Source organism: Brassica rapa, chromosome A06, assembly GCF_000309985.2.
Source record: "Brassica rapa cultivar Chiifu-401-42 chromosome A06, CAAS_Brap_v3.01, whole genome shotgun sequence".
NCBI classification, from domain to species: Eukaryota; Viridiplantae; Streptophyta; class Magnoliopsida; order Brassicales; family Brassicaceae; genus Brassica; species Brassica rapa.
The window spans coordinates 19622400-19643348 of record NC_024800.2 but is presented as its reverse complement, the minus strand read 5'-3'; the positions used below and the strand labels follow the sequence as shown (position 1 = coordinate 19643348).

The 20949-nt window shown below is 33.2% G+C and overlaps 6 protein-coding genes across 10 annotated transcripts; 2 read left to right on the top strand and 4 right to left on the bottom strand.

The window, feature by feature from the left end:
• Window positions 1–2155: 2155 nt before the first annotated feature.
• LOC103873911 (probable 20S rRNA accumulation protein 4) lies at window positions 2156–4055 on the top strand. The gene is made up of 5 exons (XM_009152316.3): window positions 2156–2472; window positions 2556–2728; window positions 2803–3348; window positions 3407–3614; window positions 3715–4055. Exons 1-5 carry the CDS (start codon window positions 2380–2382, stop codon window positions 3817–3819), a joined length of 1125 nt encoding a protein of 374 aa, XP_009150564.1. The 5' UTR covers window positions 2156–2379; the 3' UTR covers window positions 3820–4055.
• A 61-nt stretch (window positions 4056–4116) lies between these two features.
• Window positions 4117–4851, top strand: LOC103873909. Its single transcript, XM_033272316.1, has 2 exons — window positions 4117–4412; window positions 4486–4851. The coding sequence occupies exons 1-2, from the start codon at window positions 4177–4179 to the stop codon at window positions 4688–4690; spliced, it is 441 nt and encodes a 146-aa protein (XP_033128207.1). The 5' UTR covers window positions 4117–4176; the 3' UTR covers window positions 4691–4851.
• LOC103873910 (uncharacterized protein At5g64816) lies at window positions 4678–5695 on the bottom strand. Of its 3 annotated transcripts, none has more exons than XM_009152314.3 (2): window positions 5485–5695; window positions 4678–5246 (listed from the first exon to the last, which is right to left on the bottom strand). In XM_009152314.3, the coding sequence occupies exon 2, from the start codon at window positions 5211–5213 to the stop codon at window positions 4827–4829; it is 387 nt and encodes a 128-aa protein (XP_009150562.1). In that variant the 5' UTR covers window positions 5214–5246; window positions 5485–5695; the 3' UTR covers window positions 4678–4826. The 3 variants fall into 3 exon arrangements, with proteins under 3 accessions (XP_009150562.1, XP_009150563.1, XP_033128211.1); XM_009152315.3 differs by lacking the exon at window positions 5485–5695 and adding an exon at window positions 5377–5475 and having other exon boundaries at window positions 4694–5246; XM_033272320.1 differs by lacking the exon at window positions 5485–5695 and adding an exon at window positions 5372–5439 and having other exon boundaries at window positions 4694–5246.
• Window positions 5696–5713: 18 nt separating this feature from the next.
• Window positions 5714–8216, bottom strand: LOC103873908 (small GTPase LIP1). Of its 2 annotated transcripts, none has more exons than XM_009152312.3 (7): window positions 7823–8216; window positions 7195–7286; window positions 6967–7108; window positions 6577–6881; window positions 6450–6503; window positions 6231–6367; window positions 5714–6160 (listed from the first exon to the last, which is right to left on the bottom strand). In XM_009152312.3, exons 1-7 carry the CDS (start codon window positions 7914–7916, stop codon window positions 5959–5961), a joined length of 1026 nt encoding a protein of 341 aa, XP_009150560.1. In that variant the 5' UTR covers window positions 7917–8216; the 3' UTR covers window positions 5714–5958. The 2 variants fall into 2 exon arrangements, with proteins under 2 accessions (XP_009150560.1, XP_033128201.1); XM_033272310.1 differs by lacking the exon at window positions 7823–8216 and adding an exon at window positions 7506–7615.
• Window positions 8217–11741: 3525 nt separating this feature from the next.
• On the bottom strand, window positions 11742–13300 carry LOC103873907 (probable WRKY transcription factor 51). 2 transcript variants are annotated; one of them, XM_009152310.3, is made up of 3 exons: window positions 12956–13300; window positions 12715–12870; window positions 11742–12204 (listed from the first exon to the last, which is right to left on the bottom strand). In XM_009152310.3, the coding sequence occupies exons 1-3, from the start codon at window positions 13198–13200 to the stop codon at window positions 11985–11987; spliced, it is 621 nt and encodes a 206-aa protein (XP_009150558.1). In that variant the 5' UTR covers window positions 13201–13300; the 3' UTR covers window positions 11742–11984. The 2 variants fall into 2 exon arrangements, with proteins under 2 accessions (XP_009150558.1, XP_009150559.1); XM_009152311.3 differs by having other exon boundaries at window positions 12715–12855; window positions 12956–13257.
• Window positions 13301–17914: 4614 nt separating this feature from the next.
• On the bottom strand, window positions 17915–19285 carry LOC103873906 (CLAVATA3/ESR (CLE)-related protein 21-like). The gene has a single exon (XM_009152309.3). The coding sequence runs from the start codon at window positions 18544–18546 to the stop codon at window positions 18223–18225; it is 324 nt and encodes a 107-aa protein (XP_009150557.1). The 5' UTR covers window positions 18547–19285; the 3' UTR covers window positions 17915–18222.
• Between the last annotated feature and the right edge of the window lie 1664 nt (window positions 19286–20949).

The window sequence follows — 20949 nt, the reverse complement described above, 5'->3', positions numbered from 1 at the left end:
CTTGAGCTTCTCCAATGGAGTAGTAGTTTCTAATGTTACCATTCGACCACGCCTTGATGTGTATACCACGAAACTCCACTCTTCATTGCAACTAGACACCCATTCGCCATACTTAACATAGATTATCACCATGTTGTATTGATAGAGAGAAGAGATTGTATTGATAGAGAAAAGAGATGACTTTGTGGATGAAAAGAGAGAAACACAACCAAATAGAAAAAGATCGTGGAAGGAGGAGAAGAACGTGGAGAAAATATTCTCAAATATATTTTGAGAGATTTAGTTTAGATTTAGGAAACTTCTTTAACTGAATATGGAAGTTTTCATATTTTCACGATTTGTTTAGAATATGTACACTACCTAAGCAGAACACCGTATAGTTGGTGAGAAATGTATTCTTCATGTAGGCGTCATATAATGTAAAAGGCAGAACAAGTACGTAATATAACAGACCTATATCATTGAGTTGTGGCTATAATATATATTGTTATGAAGCTGTAGGTATACCGAAGACATCTTTCTTGATTATAACGTAACTGATTCTATATTTGCTAGAATATATAAGAAAGGATAGTTTACGGTATATACCCTTGATATATCTAATATATTAAAACAGAAGTCATGACTTCTTTTCATGTGTGATTTTTTTAGTTTGGATCATTATTAGAAAATATCATATTTTACATAAATTCATTATTATATCTTTAATATCTTTATCTTTTTATTTGAAATACAAATAATATATTTAAAATGTTCTAACAAAATCTTTTTAAAATCTTCTTAGAATCTTTTTAAATTTACTTTCGAAAATTAGTTAGTTTTAATTTAAATTATCATTAGAAATTAAAATTTAATATAGTTTTGGTTTATAAACGAAAATTTAAATAAAATGAAATTTATTAATTTCAAAATAAATTTAATAATAATTTTTAAAGATTTTGTTAGAAATAAATATTTATTTCTATTTTAATTTTTTCATATTTTTTTCTAATAAAATAAATATCATGATTTTTTGATGAGTGATATTTTTATTTGGACCATCATTTAAATTTTCTATTAAATGTATATCACTAATGCTAATATATATAATATTTTTAACTACTTTAATCATAATATCTTTTATACCTTTTAATTTTTTTAGTTTTTTTTTAAATTCTAACAAATCTCTTGAAAAAGATTATAATAAGATCTTAATTGTCATAAATTGAATATAAATATTTTCAACTAATTTTATAATTAGTAATGAAATTTTACTAAAAGAATAAAATTATATCATATTTTATCAATTTTATGATAATATCTATCATTTTAAAATAAAAACGTTATATTGAACAAAATATGATAAAATTATTTTAAATTTATAAGCTAACATATTTTATTTTTATAAATATAAAATATTTATGCTAAAAATATAATATGTTGGTAGAACGGGTTAATATTAGTAAACTATATAATACATGTATAAAAATTTAAATTATCTCAAACTTTTTAATATACAGTAATTTATTAGATAAATTAATAAACATTAAAAATTTACTAAAAAAATCTAGCGATTTGAATTACGGATCATGATTATGATATATTAAATACAAAATTGTTTTCATATATGTTCACGCATTAAAAATTTTAGTTTAGTAATCAAACGAAAATTCAATAGGACAAATATATAATATGCAACATATATATGTGATGATTTTAATTTACAGATGAAAACTATAAAATTATTATATTTGGCATAATTATACAAATATTTAAATATGTGAGTAACATTAAAAATATATAATAATTATGTAAAACAAATATTTATATATATAAATGTGAAAATATATACCCGCACGGTTGTGCGGGTGGAAATCTAGTCTATGTTTAAAACTTAAACTAGGTAGATTACAGAATGAGTATTCTAACTGTAACTAAAAGATAAAATAAAATATGATTTTAATTTTTTTTTTTAAAGTTTAAACATATATATTGTCATACCTATGTTTCCAACACTTTTCATATTTTTTTACATTTTAAAAATTTAATTTACTATTTTTTCCATTAAAAAATGGTAAAATATGTCCAGAATTGCTAAAAATATGAAAAGTTTTATTATGACAAACAAAAGTTTAAAATGTCTCATTTTTCCAAATCTCCCTAGAAATAAAGAAACGTTACCATCTCATAAACGGAGTGCTGCCTAGTAGTGGCATGAATCATAAAACCAACTGGTTCAATTGAAATCGTTCAGTTCAATTTAAACCAATTGGTTCGATTTAAACCGGTTTTCTAATTACCCTAACTGGCTTTATTCTCTCCCACCTCTCGCTTCGTCGTCCTCACCGTTGTTGTTTCGAAACAGAGCTAACTTCACCGAGAAATCTCTCTGTTATCATCATGGTCGGAGTTCTTCTGGGTTTGCCTGGACAGTGGGCAGAAGACGAGCTCGAGTCTTCTGATCACTACACAACTAAAATCGGAGGTCTTCCGGTAACACTCTTTCTCTTCATCACTCCTTTCACATAAAAGTTCAAATCTTTCTTTCTGGGTACTGATCATAAGTTTGCTTCCAGGACTGGCCACCATTACCAGATGATATACCGAAACCAGACCTACTAAACTGCTGTTCCTGTGGAAGTAAACTCTCCCTTGTAGCTCAGGTTTACTCCCCAATCTCAACTGAAGAAGAGCGTACTCTCTATATCTTCGGTTGCTTGATGCCTAAATGTGGAGCTTCTGAACAAAGGTTTTATCTTTTTTTATGATTATGTAAGAATGATCAAAGGTCTGAACTTTGTGTTTCATCTGGTTTTGCTTCAGCTGGAGAGCTTTAAGCGTTCAGAAAGCTATAAAGGAGAAAGAATCTATTGATTCAGAGGATCTTCCCGTTGCCTCACCTAAGGATACACCTTCCAAAACTCATTGGTTAGACGATGATGGTGATGATGATGATGAAGATTTTGATTTTGAGAGTTTAGCTAAAGCCATTGCGGAGGCTGCTACTACGGTTGCATCCAACTCCAAGAAACCGAAGAGTAAACCAAGTGGCAATGCTAGCTCAGGGACTAAAGCAAAGCCTTCACCTTTGAAGTCAGTGGATCAGGTTAAAGTGGAGACTGGCGCGGTGCTTCCCTGCTTCTACATTTACACAAAGGAAGAGAAAGTCTCAACAAAAGATGTGGAACGTGTCTCCATGAGTTATTCGTCTATGTCCATTAAGGATAAAGAAACAAGCAAGAACGATGAGAGTGAAGCTGAAGAAGCTTGGGAGGATGAGAAGTATGAATATGACAAAGCTTTGAACGCAGATAGGACTTACCTTAAGTTCAAAAAAAGACTAGATGCGAACTCTGAGCAATGTTTCAGGTAATCGTTTTTACTGAATGGTTTTTGAGCTTTGGTCTGATTGTCTCTTCATGGTCAGGTACTCATATGGAGGTAAGCCATTGCTGGCCAGGGAAGACCTGAAGTCTCCTGATAAGTGCAGGCATTGCGACTCTCCGATGGTGTTTGAGATGCAACTCATGTCTCCTTTGATATATTTTCTGCATGAGGGTGTTGTTGATGAAGGGCTGAAGCAATCGTTGGATTGCTGGGATTGGATGACACTTATTGTCTACACTTGTTCCAAGGTACATACTTATTCTTATGGGATCTTCTCATATATTCCAATGAGTTAACTAAAAGTCTTCAAGAACATAATATTTTAAATCACTTGGGCTCTGTTTGTAGAGCTGTGCAACGGCTGTGAATGGGGATTGGGTTGTTGCTGAGGGGTGTATAGCAGTACAGTATGAGAAGCCGATGAATCTTGATCATGCTTGTTTCTTCAAATGAAGTGATTGGTGGAGAAGATGTGGTGAAGTGATTATAGCTAAGAATCTGGACAATGACATGGTTTTGATCAAGGGTTCAGGACATGTGTTACCTAGAAGAGGGAGCTGCTCAAATTTTGTGTGTTTAAACTTATACGAGACAGAAATGAATATTTTTTCTATGTAATGTCTAATTAAATATTGGATTAAGTTCTCTCTAAAGTCAATGTATGTGTTACGCAAGAATCGTTCAAAGCACAAGTCGGATCTGCTTCTATTGATGCTAGAAACGTGGCGTCATCTTTCTCTCATCTCTCACTTTCCTTTTGGTCCCTTTCTTGATATCTCTGAAGCTTCTTAACGAATTAATATATAGGTCATGAATGAATCAAGAAGAATCAGATTTAATTTCTTCATCATCATCATCTTCTTGATCTCTAGGGGGATTTTGCCGGTATCTTCAGATGATGATGGTGTAGCCAAGAAAGAAGAGAATCCTTCACTTGTGAAGATTATATGTGGGATCTTTGGCAAGAAGTTTCCTCCTAGTTCTTGGGAATTGATTCAAGGTGCAATGAAGAAGATTCAAACGAAGCTTTACCCTCCAAATCTAGAGTAAACACTATGATCTTGGCCTTTCTTCAAAATCCGTTTTACTAAACTTCTGTGTGTTGTTTTGTTGTGACAGTTTCAGAAGCAACAGCGCCAATAACAATAAGGACAAAGAAGGAGAAGACAAAGGAGAGAAAGTAAAAGAGGCGGCCACAAGGAGCCTTGAAGTAAGCAAAGAAGCAATTGAAGAATCAGCAAAACTAGCAGGAGGTGTCATAGGAGAAGCAGTTCACAAAACAGCTGAGAAAGTTACCAAACAAACCTCACATGATGAAATGTAAATGTAATCCACCAAAGATTTGCTCATAATGTTATTTAACTTACAAAAAAAAAAATTCAGATTCAAAAGGAACCAATCATAGCGTTCAGACTCAAACTCAAACAACACAAAAGAGAGATTCAAACTCTTAAAACATATCAAGAAGAGCGAGAAGAAGAAGAAGAGAGCTTAAGACACTCACTCTGACACCTCCTTAGACAAATGTCATTCCAGTTAGCAACTTGGTGCTGGTTCACGCAGACGGTCCGAGCACAAGCATCAGAGCAAGCGTCAAGCTCAGATACACCGCAGACAGTAACACAAGTGTCGGGAATAGGATCTTTAGAGAAGGCTCCAACTTTCTTCAGCATTCTTTTGGAAGTGCAAACTCTTTCGCAGACAAAGATCTCGTCAGAGCTTTTCTCTCTTCCTCGAGCACTCTTGATCCTCTCTTCTTCCCCGCGTCTCTTCTTTATCCTCAATGCTTGTCCTCCGATAAGCGCAGGGACTGCTGCTGCTAACAGAGGCCACCACACTTCCACCATTTTTCTTGTTAAAGACTTCAAATTTATATCACACTGCGCATTACAGGAATTAATCAAGAACACAAAGTTAAAGAAAAGCTTGTCACTTTAAAGGAAGATTGTAATCTGATACTAAATTTAAAAAAATTCAATCAAATTCGAAATTGAGCAAAGGGTACAGAACTACGGAATAGGGTTTAGGGTTTTTGCATATGTAAATAGCAACCCAGAAGGTTCTGAGAGAAGAAAGATTCAATGGAAAGTGTAATTCTTAGGGCACAAAGTCACATACCTTCGCTGTTTTATCTCGCGACTCTCGCTGGTGTTAGGAACAGCTTGTCGTGTCCAACTCTCTCTCTCTCTCTCTCTCTCTACTCTATCTCTGTTAAAATGTACGAGTGAATATTCCTTTTAAATATTTACCAAAAGCTGAATTAAATCAAACATTTTCTTTTGTAAATTATATCAATTTTGTTTGGGTGATAATAAATCGAACAAATAGATTGTAAATTCAACTTATATTTATCAACAAGTATTATTATAAATCATTCACAATTTTTCTCATTCTGTTTCAGACATAATTTGCTACGAGAACAATCAAAAGAGGGTTTGGTTACACGCATATTCACTTTACCACTTGCATCCATCTCGAAATAAAAAGAAAAACCATTGGAACATTCAAAAAAAGAATAATAGATACCATCAAATACCAAAAGCAACACATCTTCATTAAGTTTTCTTGTAACGATAAAGAGATCGCATGGTTTCAAACGTTAATATCCATTCGCTTTGATCTACCACTGCCATTGTTACTTGTTTCACTCGAAAGTGAGAATCTCGGGATAACGTAGTTGTCAGGAGTAGAGACCGGCTGCTGTGGAAATAGCGTTGGAGGCGGAGTTAGGTTGCGCTGTGCTGGAAGTGGCGGTAACGTGTTGTTGTTGTACTTGTAAGGATCTCCATGAAAACTGCAACAATCAACTGTTAAGACCAAACCTAACTTTTAAAAGATCTTTGGCTTTTAGCGTTGTTTTATACCTTGTTCGCTTGTAGAATTGGTCATCATCGCTTGTGATCTCGTCATCTAACCGTTGGGATGATGAGGTTCGATGCGGCGAAATAGACCACGGTGAAGCTGCTGGTTGTTCATCTGAGAAATATCTTCTTCTTATCAACTGTTAAAAGAACCACAAAAAATAGTTTTATCAGTATAGAGAAGACGTAACCTTAAAGAAAGGTGTGTTTAATGACACTAACCATCCGGAAAAATTTGTTCAAAGCTTCCTTATCGTATCTGGTTTCTTTAGCTGCCTGCGCCCACACCAAATCATATAAGTAAAAAGCAAACACTGAATTCGATTAACAGAAACTAGTGATTACTTACCGCTATGAGACCACTATTACCAGGAAAGCTTTCAAAGAGAGGAAGCTCTTCACTTGAGGAAAGCAAACCTTGCTTCTCGACCCAATGACGAGCTGCATCAACAAGGTTTCCACTGCTTCCTTTTGTTCCTTCTTTCGCAGCAATGTCTGCTTTGTTTCCAACAACAATGTACGGAACAGGAAGACCACCAGGACCTCCTGAGGGAAGAGGAGCTGAAAAGGTTCCAGTCGCTGCAACCTCAGACGCCCATTTCTGCAAGCTTGTTTTTGTTCTTCTTTGAGAGAGATCATGAACAAATATTACTCCTGCAAATAGGTAAATTTCTCGCTTTATGACATTGTTTCAGACACAACAAGGATGAAAAACATGGATACATTAGTTAAGAAAGACCATTGATTTGCGAATAGAAGAGTGAGCGGCAATCTTTGTATCTCTCGTGCCCTGAAACATCCCAGAGCTCAACAAAGAAATCTCTCTCTGCATCCCCTTGAATGCTACTCGAAGAACTAGCTGGACTCCCGTAAGTTATATGCTACACAACAGGAAAGTAAGAGAAAGAAAAATCAAAACTTCATCTCCCAAAAGAAATTTGAGAACATTAGAGACGGTTTAAGTTACCTTGACACCAACTGTGCATCCAATCGTTTGAGATGGACGATGAATAGAAGAACCTTTGTTAATGAGGTGTACAAGTGATGTTTTCCCCACACCTAACCAAAAAAAAATTAAAAAAATTGAGATTCGAAAAGATTAAAATTAACTCAAATGATGCAAAGTATGGATATTTTCACACTTTTCAGCTCAAACATTGACATGAGCCATGAGCAAAAGCAAACACAGTAAGTAACACTCGCTAAGGAAAACAATGTTGAGTTAAGATAGCTCAACGACCACACAATCATTACCCCTAACCAGAATGATCTATCTACCTGAGCCACACACGATCAGGTCTAGCATGAGTGTCCATGTGTATATACCAATCTGAAAAAAAAAAACCATTCTAAACGACTAACTTGGTTTGGTTCCATATAATTTTAGAAACCTACATGAACGTAGAGCTTGTGATTTACCTGAATCACCAACGACCAAGACTCAACATGAACATGAGCCATGACTCATCATAAGCAAAATCAAACATAACAGAGTGTAAGGAAAACAAAGGTGGCTTAAGATACTAACTAAACGACCACACAACCATTACTCCTAACCACAATGATCTATCAATCAACCTAGCTAGATCATTCACCTGAATCACCAACGACCAAGACTCGAACTTGGCCACATAATGGCGCTAAGATCTGCTCTTTGCTTTCCCTTTCACGTTCTCTCCAAAACTTCATTTTTCTTTTTGCTTATACACTAACACTCATAGCACACCAACACTAATCAATCTCGATTCAGATTCTTTTCACCTTCCTCGTGCGAGAAATCAACCCGACATCGATCGAGAGAAGCAGCGGGATCTGCGATTACGACAAAGGGAATTCAAATTGTTAACACAGATCTCTCCACCGTAATCAATGAAGTAGGGTTCCTCCACGAATGAATCTGGATCGAGATCAGAGATTCCCTTCGAAATTACTAAAAGGTAGTGGGCGGAAGAACAATTGAAACGACTTCCTTTCCTGCGTTTAACTGTTTACCCAAAAAACCGGATCGTAAATCAAACTAAATCCTTTTATAAACCGGAGTCATTTCAACCGGGATAGTAATTTCCTTTGTGTAAACCGGAAAATCTACCGCTGAGTCGCATATGGGCTTTTCCACTAATACTTAGACCACCTCCATCCATTGGGACCCCTAACACCATCTACAATGCTACACTAAAATTTACTCTATATTCCACTCTAAAATAGAGTAACTCTATTATAGAGTTGGATTTGCTCCAATGGTTCACTCTATAATAGAGTTACTTTATAATAGAGTGAAATATAGACTAATCTTATTTTTTCACTCTATATTTGGAGTAAAAAAACAAGATTACTCTATATTCCACTCTATTATAGAGTAACTCTATTATAGAGTGAACCATTGGAGCAAATTCAACTCTATAATAGAGTTACTCTATTTTAGAGTGAAATATAGAGTAAATTTTAGTGTTGCATTGGAGATGCCCTAATGGGTACTTAAAATTAAATTAGTGTATAATGTAGTGATTTGAAAGGTTAAGTATCTCTATTAATCTATTTAGTTTTTTCATCCTCCATTGGTAGAACCTCATTGGGGTACTTAAATTTTTTTTTCTTTTTTTTTTAAAGTTGAATGATTTGAAAGAAATTGATACATCAATTTTTTATTAAAAATGACATAAAAACATATTAAAAATACAAATACAAACCGTAAACGAGAAAAAACAGATTAGTTGAAATCTTGATTTGTTCCAAATTTTTGCCATATATGCTCAATCAAATCCGCTTTCAATCGTTGATGTATTGTTCTATCACGAACTTGATTCCGGATGCTCATCATATTGCCGAGATTTGAACGCATATATGTAAACCGGAAAAGCTACCGCTGAGTCGCATATGGGCTTTTCCACAAATACTTATGTTACTTTTGGGCTGAGTTTTTATAATAATTTTTGTTCATTAAATGGCTTTAAGATTATGCAACATTACAATTTTAACGATCTACGAGAAATACAAATATATCGGTCTCTTAAATGTATCATTGTTGTTGAAGAGTTAATGTCTTACAGTTTATTTTAATTATTTTTAAGATTTCATATGCACAAAAGAAAATTAAGTTTTGCGATTGACACAAATCACCAAAACTAGATAAGCAACATCGATTGTATAATGACGAAAGAGGATTAGGTTTTCTGCTCTCGATTTGTTTACTATTGAATCTCCATAAGTGATCTCATTTTCTACCTCTTTAAAATTATGTTGTGGTTCTCGTCTCTTGTTCATTGATATGAATTTAGCTTTTTTAAAAACTTTTTCAATGAATTTGGTGAATTACATAAGTGTCAATTTAAAAATATAAACATTTATAAAAATTAGTTTCACTCCAAATACATATCTAAATATCAATATTTTAAAGAAAATCAACAGCAAACTCTATTAAGAGGCTAATGTTCAAATCTAATATATCAAGTTATAAAATATAAGTGCAGACTCGATAAATAGATGTTTGTCTAGTATATATTCACCAGTACAGTCTAAAAATCATCTAATTCTAGAACAAAAAAAAATTCCTTATTTTATTAGCCTTTCTTTTGAGGTTTAGTTACTTAAGAGTATATAGATTAAAAAAAAATATAATACTTTACCATTCTATTTTATGTAAACTATGTATAAACTAAGAACTATTTGATTTATTAAATGATAAACCTGAAAATTATAATAAATAGTTCAAATCTCTCATTCTTACAATTATAATAGTTATATAGGATATTAAGGAGAAACAAATATTAGACGAATGATCAAATCTCTCATTCTTCGAACAAACTCAAAAGAAGGTGACTGGAATCTTGTCAAGATATTTCATTAAAAGCTTTTTAAGAAACAAAATCAAGACTAAATTATTTAATCTGAATGAAATAATATATATAGTGCTTCCAACATTAAAAATCACTTCGATTTGAAGAAGTGTGTTTTTTTGGGATTGTCAGGATCACTTCGAATTAAAGTTTATCTCTAAACCTATGAATAGTTTAATCTTTTAAAAATTAGTTAAGTTAAAAGTATATTTTAAATACAAAAAACGCAAACAATGAATAATTTATTTATTTTTTTCTCAAAATTTGAATATCGTAACCTGATCCAAAATATCCTAACATAAAATACCTGAACCTGATCCGAAGTGTAAAAATACCCAAACGGTTTCTATACCTTTATACCGAAATATACGAAAATTCTAAATACTGGATACAAACCCAAACTCTCACCCCTACGATATATGATCATTTGTATTTTGCTTGAACAAAAAAAATTAAACCATTGATCGCAAAATTTTCAGTATGAGAATTTTACCACTTTTAGTAATTTATAGTTGTTTAAAAAAATCAAAATATAACATATAAGAAAAAATCTATATATTTTTAATCATATTTATCAAATATGTATTATTCATAATTATTAATTATCATATATATGTTAATCATATTATGTAATTCTGTAGCTTTTATTTAAGGAAAAAAACTTATTTTGTACACTACTAATTAATTTATCGTTTTAATAAAAAAACATAGTATATGTTTATATGGACCAATTATTTTCTAAGAATTCTAAAAATCATCTTCGTGATGACACATATCTACAAAAACATGTTGTAATCCTCTAGGATTAATATATAGGGTAGGGGTGTCAAAATAAGCTAACTCGCTCAACTCAGCTCAGCTCATTTATTGTATAAGCTTCAATATGTAAACTCGAACTCAGATCATCTAGATTATGAGTTAAATGAGCTAACTCGCGATCAAATATAAAAAAAAAAATTAGAAAATAAATTAGAAGATGAAATATTTTCATAATATAATTTAAAGTTAATCCAAAACATTAATATTAAATACTGAATAAATATAACACCTAATAATAAATTAAATCAAAGCTAAACTAATGATCCGAAAAACTATTCTACATAAAAGTCTTGAGATGATTCATGTTCAAAATCTTTATTTATTCAAATAATAAAGATATATATTTTGCATGAGAGTCTTAGGAATATTTTGTTTTAGATTTTAATTCTAAAGATATATGATACGAGGATTGATATTAATATTCTTTTACATTTTTGTATATATTTATAATTTTTTGGTTTTACATTTTAATTTTAGAAGATAAGTACGATTATAAGAAACTATATTTTCTTGCATAACAAAAAATTGAATTCATATGTATATATAAAGTATAAAAGCGACCAAGCTCATGAATTAGCTCATGATCATTAAAGATTGTTCATATAACTCGTGATATAATTTAAGCTCAATTATTAAGTTTATTTATTAAATGAATCTAAAAAACAGAGATCATGCTCATGAGCTATAACTCATTTTGATACCCCTAGCGGATGTAGTATATTTCAAAGACACATAGAAGATGAGAACTCTAGCGATGATATTGTACGCAGTCAAGTGGTTTCTTCTTCCACCTTTATTACAAGAAGAGATAACTCTTTAACACATATATGTATACTTGGTATGATTGTATCGGTTAATAACATCCAGGAAAAATCATTCTAGACATTTTATAAAATTAAGTACAATACTGCATATTATGAACTATATATACATTGATATTTTGATATCTAGATAACTACAAAGGTGAACAAAAAAAAAAGATAACTACAAAAGGTTTCATAACCATTTACATTATATCAATACAGTTATAAGCAATATAACCAACTTTTTATTATTACACAAGGCAATAATACATTGAGATTACGATGGTAGTTATCTAATAATCTCAGTATGGAGGAGATATTTGTTGGATAGCTTGAAGAAGAGAGTGTTGGTTCCAACTATCATGATCATATGACAAAACCATGTCATTGTAATAGACATGTGAGGGACTCTCATGGTTATGCACTCCATCATATGTTGTAATCACATAAGATGCATCCTCACCATCTCTCTCTACTCTCTTCTTCACCGTGCAACCTTCATTTGAGCATTTGTAGTAATTCCTATATACATATATTCACATTCATTAGTTTTAGTTACTTTAATAAATTTCCCACCAATAATAAACTGCATAGCCGAGACTGATCTCTAAAGTGTGTTTTCAAGATACATGTGGGCGATTTGTTTTGTTTCTTCAATGATATATAAGTCAAAATAAGATCTATATGCTCAATGATTCCCAGCCATGGATTAGTAAATTTACCTCTTTTCAATCAGAAAATATGAATATATATATATAAACACAAAACGTAGACAAGGATGCATGTGGAATCTGTTTTTTTTTTTAATACTAGTGGGTTGGTTGGTAATTAATACGGGACCATTAAACAGTTTTCAAATCACTATATGATCTAGTTAATTAGTGGAATATATTCTAGTATACCAATAGGATTACAAGATGATGATAGAAAATGATCAAGCAACCATATAATAACTTTTAATAAACAACTACTGATATTATCATTCAATAATTAAATGAAACGAGTTATTCAACTTTTCGATGAATTGATTACCTCTTGTTTGTGTTGTTCTTCACAGATTTCTTCCCATATTTCCTCCATTTATAACCATCATCCATCACATCAATCTTTGATCTCGTTCTAAATGCAACTCTATGGCCCATCTCCTTCGTCTCACCGTCTTTACTTCCCCTACTTTTGCATCCAAAACTATTAAAACAATTGTTATATATTAATAAAGTTGATAAAGTTTTGGTTAAGAAGAATCTAGCCAACAAATATAACTAAAACTCACGTTGGTTCCTTTTTACTTGACGTCGTTATTCCGCTGCCGGATCCACCGCTTTCGCCGGTAAATGTCTCCGATGAAACGATGCTTATCGGAGATGAAGTTTCCTCCTGGATGAATCCATTATTGTTGCCTCCTTCATTAACGTCGAAGATCAAATCCGTGAAATCGAAATTATCCATGAAAGGATTAATAAAGTTTTCATCAGAGAAGAAGGGGAAATTAGGGCTAGGGTTTTGGGAAATATTCATTTTTCTTTCTTTTTAAATACCAAAAAAAAAATGAAAGACAGAGAGATCTTAAAGCATCTAAGAACTAGCACAGCAAGTGAAGAAGGGGAGACAAAGAGATGAATTGTCATTTATTTATATGCATATATATAATATATCTTTAGTAATTTATGTACGAATCTTTTTAAGAAAATTATAAAGAAAGATAATTTAAGTAAGAGATAAGATTAATACTCCCTCCGTTTTTTAATATAAGTCGTTTTACAGCTATACACGTAGATTAAGAAAACCATTAATTTTTTATATTTTCTAAACAAAAACATCATTAACTATTTACCTAACCACAATTCAACCAATAGAAAAATATAAATATATTACCATTGGTCATACAACATTAATTATTAATAAATTTTACATAGAAAACCGAAAACGACATATAATTTGGAACAAAAAAATTTCTCTAAAACGACTTATAATAAAAAACGGAGGGAGTAAACATTTACTAATGACAAGCAATTTCAGAGTAGATACTAGGAAGGTGCTTCAAGACCACGTGTGGAAAGAAGAGAACGATTACGTCATCAAAATGACGTAAGGAGCGACGGCAGGGTGGTGAAAAGTGAGCTTCCACCTTAATGAGTTTTGCTTCTAGAGATGTTATCACCTACGTTACGGCCCACCTTAACGTTAGTGCTCGGGAACGTGAATATTTGGATTTTGGTTTGCAGATCGACGGCTGAAGATGCAAGTTGTATGTTTGCTTCTGCTGCGTCTGAAACAGACAGGACTTTCTGTACTTTACAGTGCACACCAAGACAATAAGATTTGACTTATTAAATTCTTGAAAATGTAATTATATTTTCATAGATATTTGTGTTAAACTTTACCGATTTGTTTGGCCTAACTTTCGTTAAAGCGATATAAAACAAAGGCTATCGTATCTAATCTAATGCAGATGTTAATAAAAGAGTGTTTTACACTATAGGGCAGTTTCCAAGTTTTTATTACATTTTAGGACAGTTTCAGCTACTAGGGTAGTTTATTTTGGTTGTTTACCTTGATGCCCTCAACTAAGACCAAACCAAAGTTACATTTTTTTTAACTAGTGGGACCTATCCTCTTATTTCACGTGACTTTCTTCTTCATTAGTTTCGTTCTTTTCTTTTCTTTTTAACAGACAATTGATTTTAGAAAACTCATTGTTTCTCAACCCTTCCAAAACATAAACCTTAGATCTTTTGATTTTTTTTTCTTCGATTTTCTTCTCACAACCTAGATGAGTCAGTTATAAAAAAAACCCATTAAATCATGAGTCACGCAGTTCCGCTAGAATTCCCGTCCAATTGTTAGATTCTTAAAACTCATTACCATCTCTAAAGTGAATCACGTATCTCTCTCCTCTGCTTTTCATGTCTCTGGTTCCTTTTTTTGTCGACTATATTTCTGGTTCTTTCTGATTGATGAATCATGCTTTCTTTCTCCGTAAGTAATTAAAAGTGATCCATTTATCTTAACTTCACATGGCTATTTCGAAATTAACTATCCGTAGATTGAGATATTAAAACTTGTTTTTTCTTGGTTTTGGGCTCTAATCGGTAAATATATATAATATTTGTAACTTCTAGAGGTAAAAACATAAAATATAATGAAGATTGTATGTTAAAAATCAATGTCGACTCTGAGATATATTTGCAGAAAACTCCGGAAACCCTAATACGAAAAAAGATAAAATTACTACAAAAATATCACTCATTAAAAAAAATTAAGTAAAATTTAGATGACGCAAACATGGCCACTTATATGTAGATTTAACCCTCAATAAACAAAATCCTAACCACTTAAACCTAAAGCAAATTTGTAACCCTAAAACATGGCCACATATATGTAGATTTAATGTACATGTAAACATCATAACTGTGGACAACATATGAATTTAATGTACATGTGTACAACTTAGGTTTGTGGACACTGGAACAAAAGAAGGTTTCTTTCTATATTTAGAAAACTATTTAAAACGTAATTATACACCGAAGCAAATATTTAATTGATGGAGTATGATGGATACACTGATACTAAATAAGGTTCATGGGGTTGGGTGATGTGTACATACATACTAAATAAGGCTATACAACTTGGCTGTGGACACAATGTGAGGTGTACATGTGTACACGTAAGTGAATCAAAAGAATACTAGTTGTATGTGAGATATAAACAACACATCAATGTTTGTGGTGAGTTTGTACACATGTGGGTGGAACGAGAAATTTTTGTAGGAGATGCTTTGTAATTTGAGAAATCTTTGTTTATATATATATATATCAAGCTATCAATGTATCAAGATATTTATATGTATGAAGCTATACATGTATCAAGGTATATATATGTACAACACAATTCATCTCAAAACACTGGAGTACACTATCCACATGTCCACCAAGATCAATATCCACATGTACATCAGAGTTCGATGTCCACATTTACACCGGAGTTCGATATCCACATGTACACGAGAACATCCTTGGTGCATTCCTTGCCTTAAACTCTTCCTCAGTCTCCTCTGCATATATCTTAGGAGCAATGTGACCCTTACAACTTGAAACGTTGGCTTGTCGGTCCATACACACCTCAACAACATCTATTTCATTCTCACTTCTTATAGCTATCTATCATTCACAAAAAAAAATCTCATCTTTATAAAGACCGATTTCAACCTAAAAGATATCAACAATATCTACATGAGTCCATTAACTTCCTCTCCACCTCTATATACTCCCTCAGATGACTCGTAAAAATTTAAAGAAAAACATGAAGATGTAGATTAAAATAAAAAAATGGTAGATGATATGCCGTAGAATGGTAATGAAAACTCATAAGACGCCAGAGAATGGTGGTTGAGACGACAAAGAACGGTTGTTAACAAAAAACGTTGGTGAAGATGGCAGAGAACGTGGAAGAGACACATGAAAGACAACATAAAACAAAGCATAATAAAGGGGGCGCGGCGTTAGTTGTACCTCCAACGTTGGATGATGGGTCTTCCGCGTCATCCACCAATGTCTCCACCGTCGTCTACGTATCAATTGTAACTTCGCCAAAGTCGATTACGTCTTTGCCATTAATGTCGTTATCATATATATAACTATTACACCATCATCGGAAGATACGCCTTGACATATCTTAAAACATAGATTAAGAAACAAAGACAATAATTACATGCAAGTTTTTTTAAAAAAATAATATGAAAATTCAGATTTTAATTTAGAAAAGAAATAGATAATTTGGAAGAAAGAGGACGAAGAAGAGAGAGAGAAGAACACAAAATAAAAAAAAAGTTAAATATTTTATATTTAGTTAGACTTTAGTTAGATTTCAATTGTTTCATTAATTGGGAGGAGTGAAACGTGTATTGGGAGAATAAAAAGTGTCTGAGGAGCACAAACTGTTTTATAGTGTTATTAAAAACTTAAAACTGCCGTGTAAATATTTCTTAATAAAAAGATTCATATATTTGGTCAAGCATAACGCATCGATATGTTTTCAAAAAACTTATAAATCAAATTTACTCCAGTTTTTTATAGGAAGCCTATAACTAATTACGTCATTGTTTCTTGTTATTGACAAAAGATCATATATTATTTTAAAAATTCGTTTTGTTTAAGTTCTAGCTCATAGCACTGACCCACGTATACATGAACAAAATTTCAAAGTCTATTCCTAAGTCAACGATCCAAAGTGGTCTTTTAATCTTGTCTTGAAGGTAGGACCGTAGGACGAAATTTCCTCGTGCCACTGTTGATTGTGTTTGTCACCGCAATGATCCAAAGTGGTGTTTATTGGGTCAGAAGTTCAAACAAATGAATTAACAGAGAGAAAAAACAGAAACATGTGATGTATATAGCTTTATTGTAAGAAAATACATGCGAGGTAATCATATATATACTACCTGTTTGAGTTAGTTATTACATGCTAATGGTTAGAATTTTGAAACCAGATAGTGTGCTGCTTTAACTCTGAAATCAATGGTGCTTAAAATATACGATTAATGTAAGTTTAAGCAGAAGAAAAAACATACTGTACTTAAAATAAACTGAAAGACTGAAACAGATGAGCGGCGGCTGGTCAAAGGTAAACACATATGCCAGTGTGGGGTTCAAGTCTAGATAAACCATTTTGTGGGGGTAAGTCTATAATTACAAAATTTACTTATGTACTACTGCAAGTATCTTTTATGAATTGCTTTGAAAGTGATGGAGATATATATATTAATGAACGCCTACCACCTATTAGAAAATAAATAAATGCATCCTTCTTTTTCTTTTTCATTGATTTAGGTGTTCTCGGCCTGTTTATGTCAAGGCTTGATGTTAGAAGGTTGATGGTGTTTTTTGTTCTTGTAAGGAACTCAGTTATGGAATATATATATATATTTCTGATGAAAAAAAAAAACAAATGCATCCTTCTGTATGCTAGGAAAATTTATTTTACTATCAAATGATATTGATATTCCTTGAGTTCCAATGGGAAGCATGAAGAAAGTTGTGGGTCCAATTTTTATTAAACTAGCTTTGTAGAACCCTGAATAACATTTACATCCCAACAAAATAGGGTTTGAGTTGAGCTATTTGACAACTTTGCTGGTCAACAAAAAGTTCTGGACCTTGTATCCATGATTCTTTGGGTGGAACTGAGGGCATGTTAGGTACTCTGTTGTTGTTGTCGTTATTTGAACTCGGGATCTTAAAGACTTTTTACTTATCGGTTGGGCAAGTCTATTTACATTCGTTACAAATAATAGACATTTGAGGTTTTAAACACCAATACGCTACCTCACAGTCACATATATTAGATTTTCCAGCCCAATCTAAAAAGCTTCTCAATACAATATCGATCTAACGAGATGAATGAAACTTTAGCAGAAAATGTGTTATCTTCAGAACAATTATTAATCTCAAAATCAAAACTAATATTTGTATATATATATATATATATATATAATGAACTAATTATGCAGTCGAAGTATGTTTTGCATCTCTCATTAACCTACTACCTGTTGTGCAAGGGGTTTGGACCTGCCGGGATGATTCGCTTCTCTTCTTCGTCTTCGTTACCGTCTATCTTTCTCCTAACTTTAGATGCTCTTCCTCTGAATTTATTAAACGTTGACATCTCCGTGATCACAAACGCGTGATGATTCTTGTAATCTTGTACTCGAGCAACGCTCAAATTATGCCTTCTTTTCGTAGTGATGAATCTTCCAGCCTGGATAGAACTCGAACGCGACAAAATTATTAAAACTAAGATTATAAAGATCATCACACTGATAACAACATCTCGTTTCATTGCACACCGCGAAGAAAATAGTACCATCTTTAAAAATGAAAAAAAAAACTTGAATATCTCTCTCTCAAATCTTGATTACTCTTCTTCCTCTTCTTCTCTGTATTAAGACCTAAGAGAATTAAAGAGGAACAAAGGAGAGAATAAATATAATGGGTCAGCAGCAGCATTCATTACATTAGTTATTGCAGTGATATGACTACACAATTATCTAAACTTATCATTTCGTACAAGAATAATTATGTGCGTATTAACAAATTAGAAATGATAATAGATCGATCCTAGTTCTGCTTTCATGTAATCAGTATGTTCTATGTACGCAATCGCTTCCAACTATTTGGCTTTACAAACCCCAAAAATCTCAGTCACATCTACGAACTACTTTAATCTAGTCTATACCTTAAGAAAAAACAGAATAATATATATGATTTGATTTTTTTGCTCGAACTCTTATTATGTAAACATGTGTATTACACTATTACTCATATTGATAATAGGTGAAAAATTAAAATAATATAGACAAATATATAAAAAATATGAAAGCACTGGGGCATATATACACATCCCTCTTTCGAATAGCATTTAGTACTCTCAACGACCCGCATTTATCGTCATGTCCATGTCTTTCCATTTGGATGTCACAAGGTCTGCAAAATATTTCTACCTAGATCATAATTGGTGTAGAAAATAAAAAACTAGGTTAATATGACGAGAAAATCAGTAGACAAAATTTAACGCAACAGTGAAATTACAGAATAATATAATAATCATTATTATAAATTTGTGAAATGAAATGGGTGAGAATTAGTGCATAGGGGTGAGCAATTTTCCTCTCTCTTAGAAAAGTTTTCTCTCATCCCCTTTTCTGAGACCAAAGCTTCGAAACCCTAATTTTGCCGGTGGTGGCGGCAGTCGCCTCTACCGCCGGCCTCTGTGTTTTTTCTTTATGTTCGCCTCTCACCTTCCTTCTCCCTCTCTGTTGATATGCTCGCATCTCTGCTTGGTGGTGATTCGGCGAGGCAGGGTTAGGGGTCGGTGGTGGTTGGCTCGGCGACGGGGGATGTCCTCTTCCCGACTCAGATCTGGAGGCTTTTCTCGGATATGGCTGTTCGCAGGCGGTGGCATGGTGCTTGAGGACTGTACCTGTAAGTTGTCTCTGTTTCTAGCCAGTCGGGTTTAGATCTCCGATGGTAGCTTGAGCGGGTTAGGGATATCTCGGGGTGTGTTAGTGCGGGGACTATCGTTGGTCAGACGGTTGTTGGAGATGGGTTAGGGAAGTGACGTTTGTTCCCTACGCTCACCCTCCATTCCAGATCTGTACCATGAAACATGAGTTTGAGAGTTGTTACCTGGGTGTTTTTCTACTCTCAATCTTCTATGTTGGCTGTGCACGAGGAAGAATTCTGCGGGTTTGCAGTGGTGTGTGGGGCTATCTACGCGCGTGTGGATAGCTGATGGCGTCACACTTGCTTCTCTGGCCGTGAAGAAGTGATATGCGCAGAGGATTTCATGGGCTTGAAGCTTCTTCTTTGTTGGGCAGTTCGATGGTGTGGCAAACTTTACCTTTCACGCGTCTTTCCGAATAAGAGCAGTGGTTTGTATGAATGCTTGGCTTGGTAGGATGGAGAAGAAGCGCAACAGTCAATCAATGTCTGGTGTGACCAGCATTTATGTGTTTTGCAGTGGTACTCGGCGGATGAGTTGACGTTTCATGCGGTAGCACAGATTAGCTAACTGTGCGGCAAAGGTTTTGGCTAGATCGGTGGAACAGAGGCATACAGTTTCACCTTTATCCGGATCTCCGGTTTTTACCGGGCCGAACCGTTCACTCCGAATGCATTCGCTTGAGCCATTGTGAAACTTGGAAGATGTGTGTGCTAATTTTGCAGGTTATCAAAGGCGTGTATGTGATGAAGCTGTAGGTCCGGAGTGGTTTTGAGGGCTGGCCAATTCTCCGTAAACTCGCGGCAACTTAGCAGCCACAACAATGAGACTCCAGCTCTTGGCTCACTGCGATCCTAGGCAAAGAGAGTTGTTCTGTTATTCAAGATCAGTATCAGTTATTGCATTTCTACTATTTACTGTGTTTTCCTTTTGTATTTTGGTGTTGTTTAGTTGTCTTTACTTGTTCCTGCTACTAGTTTTCTCTGTATCTTCTGTCAAAAACTCAAAATGGTATAAAATTTAACATTCATACCAAAAAGTAAATTTGTGAAATGACGATATACAGCTCAGCGCTTTTGAGTATCCATAATGAACAATATTACACACAAATCAAAACTGAAACTCAAGTGAAAAATAACACTATAACGAGTATATGATTTAATTATACCATTGCTCAAAAAAAGATTTAACTATACCAGTCTACAAAACATATATTATAAATCAACTAATTCAAATGTTATCAATCAAACACCAAGTAATCAGTTATTT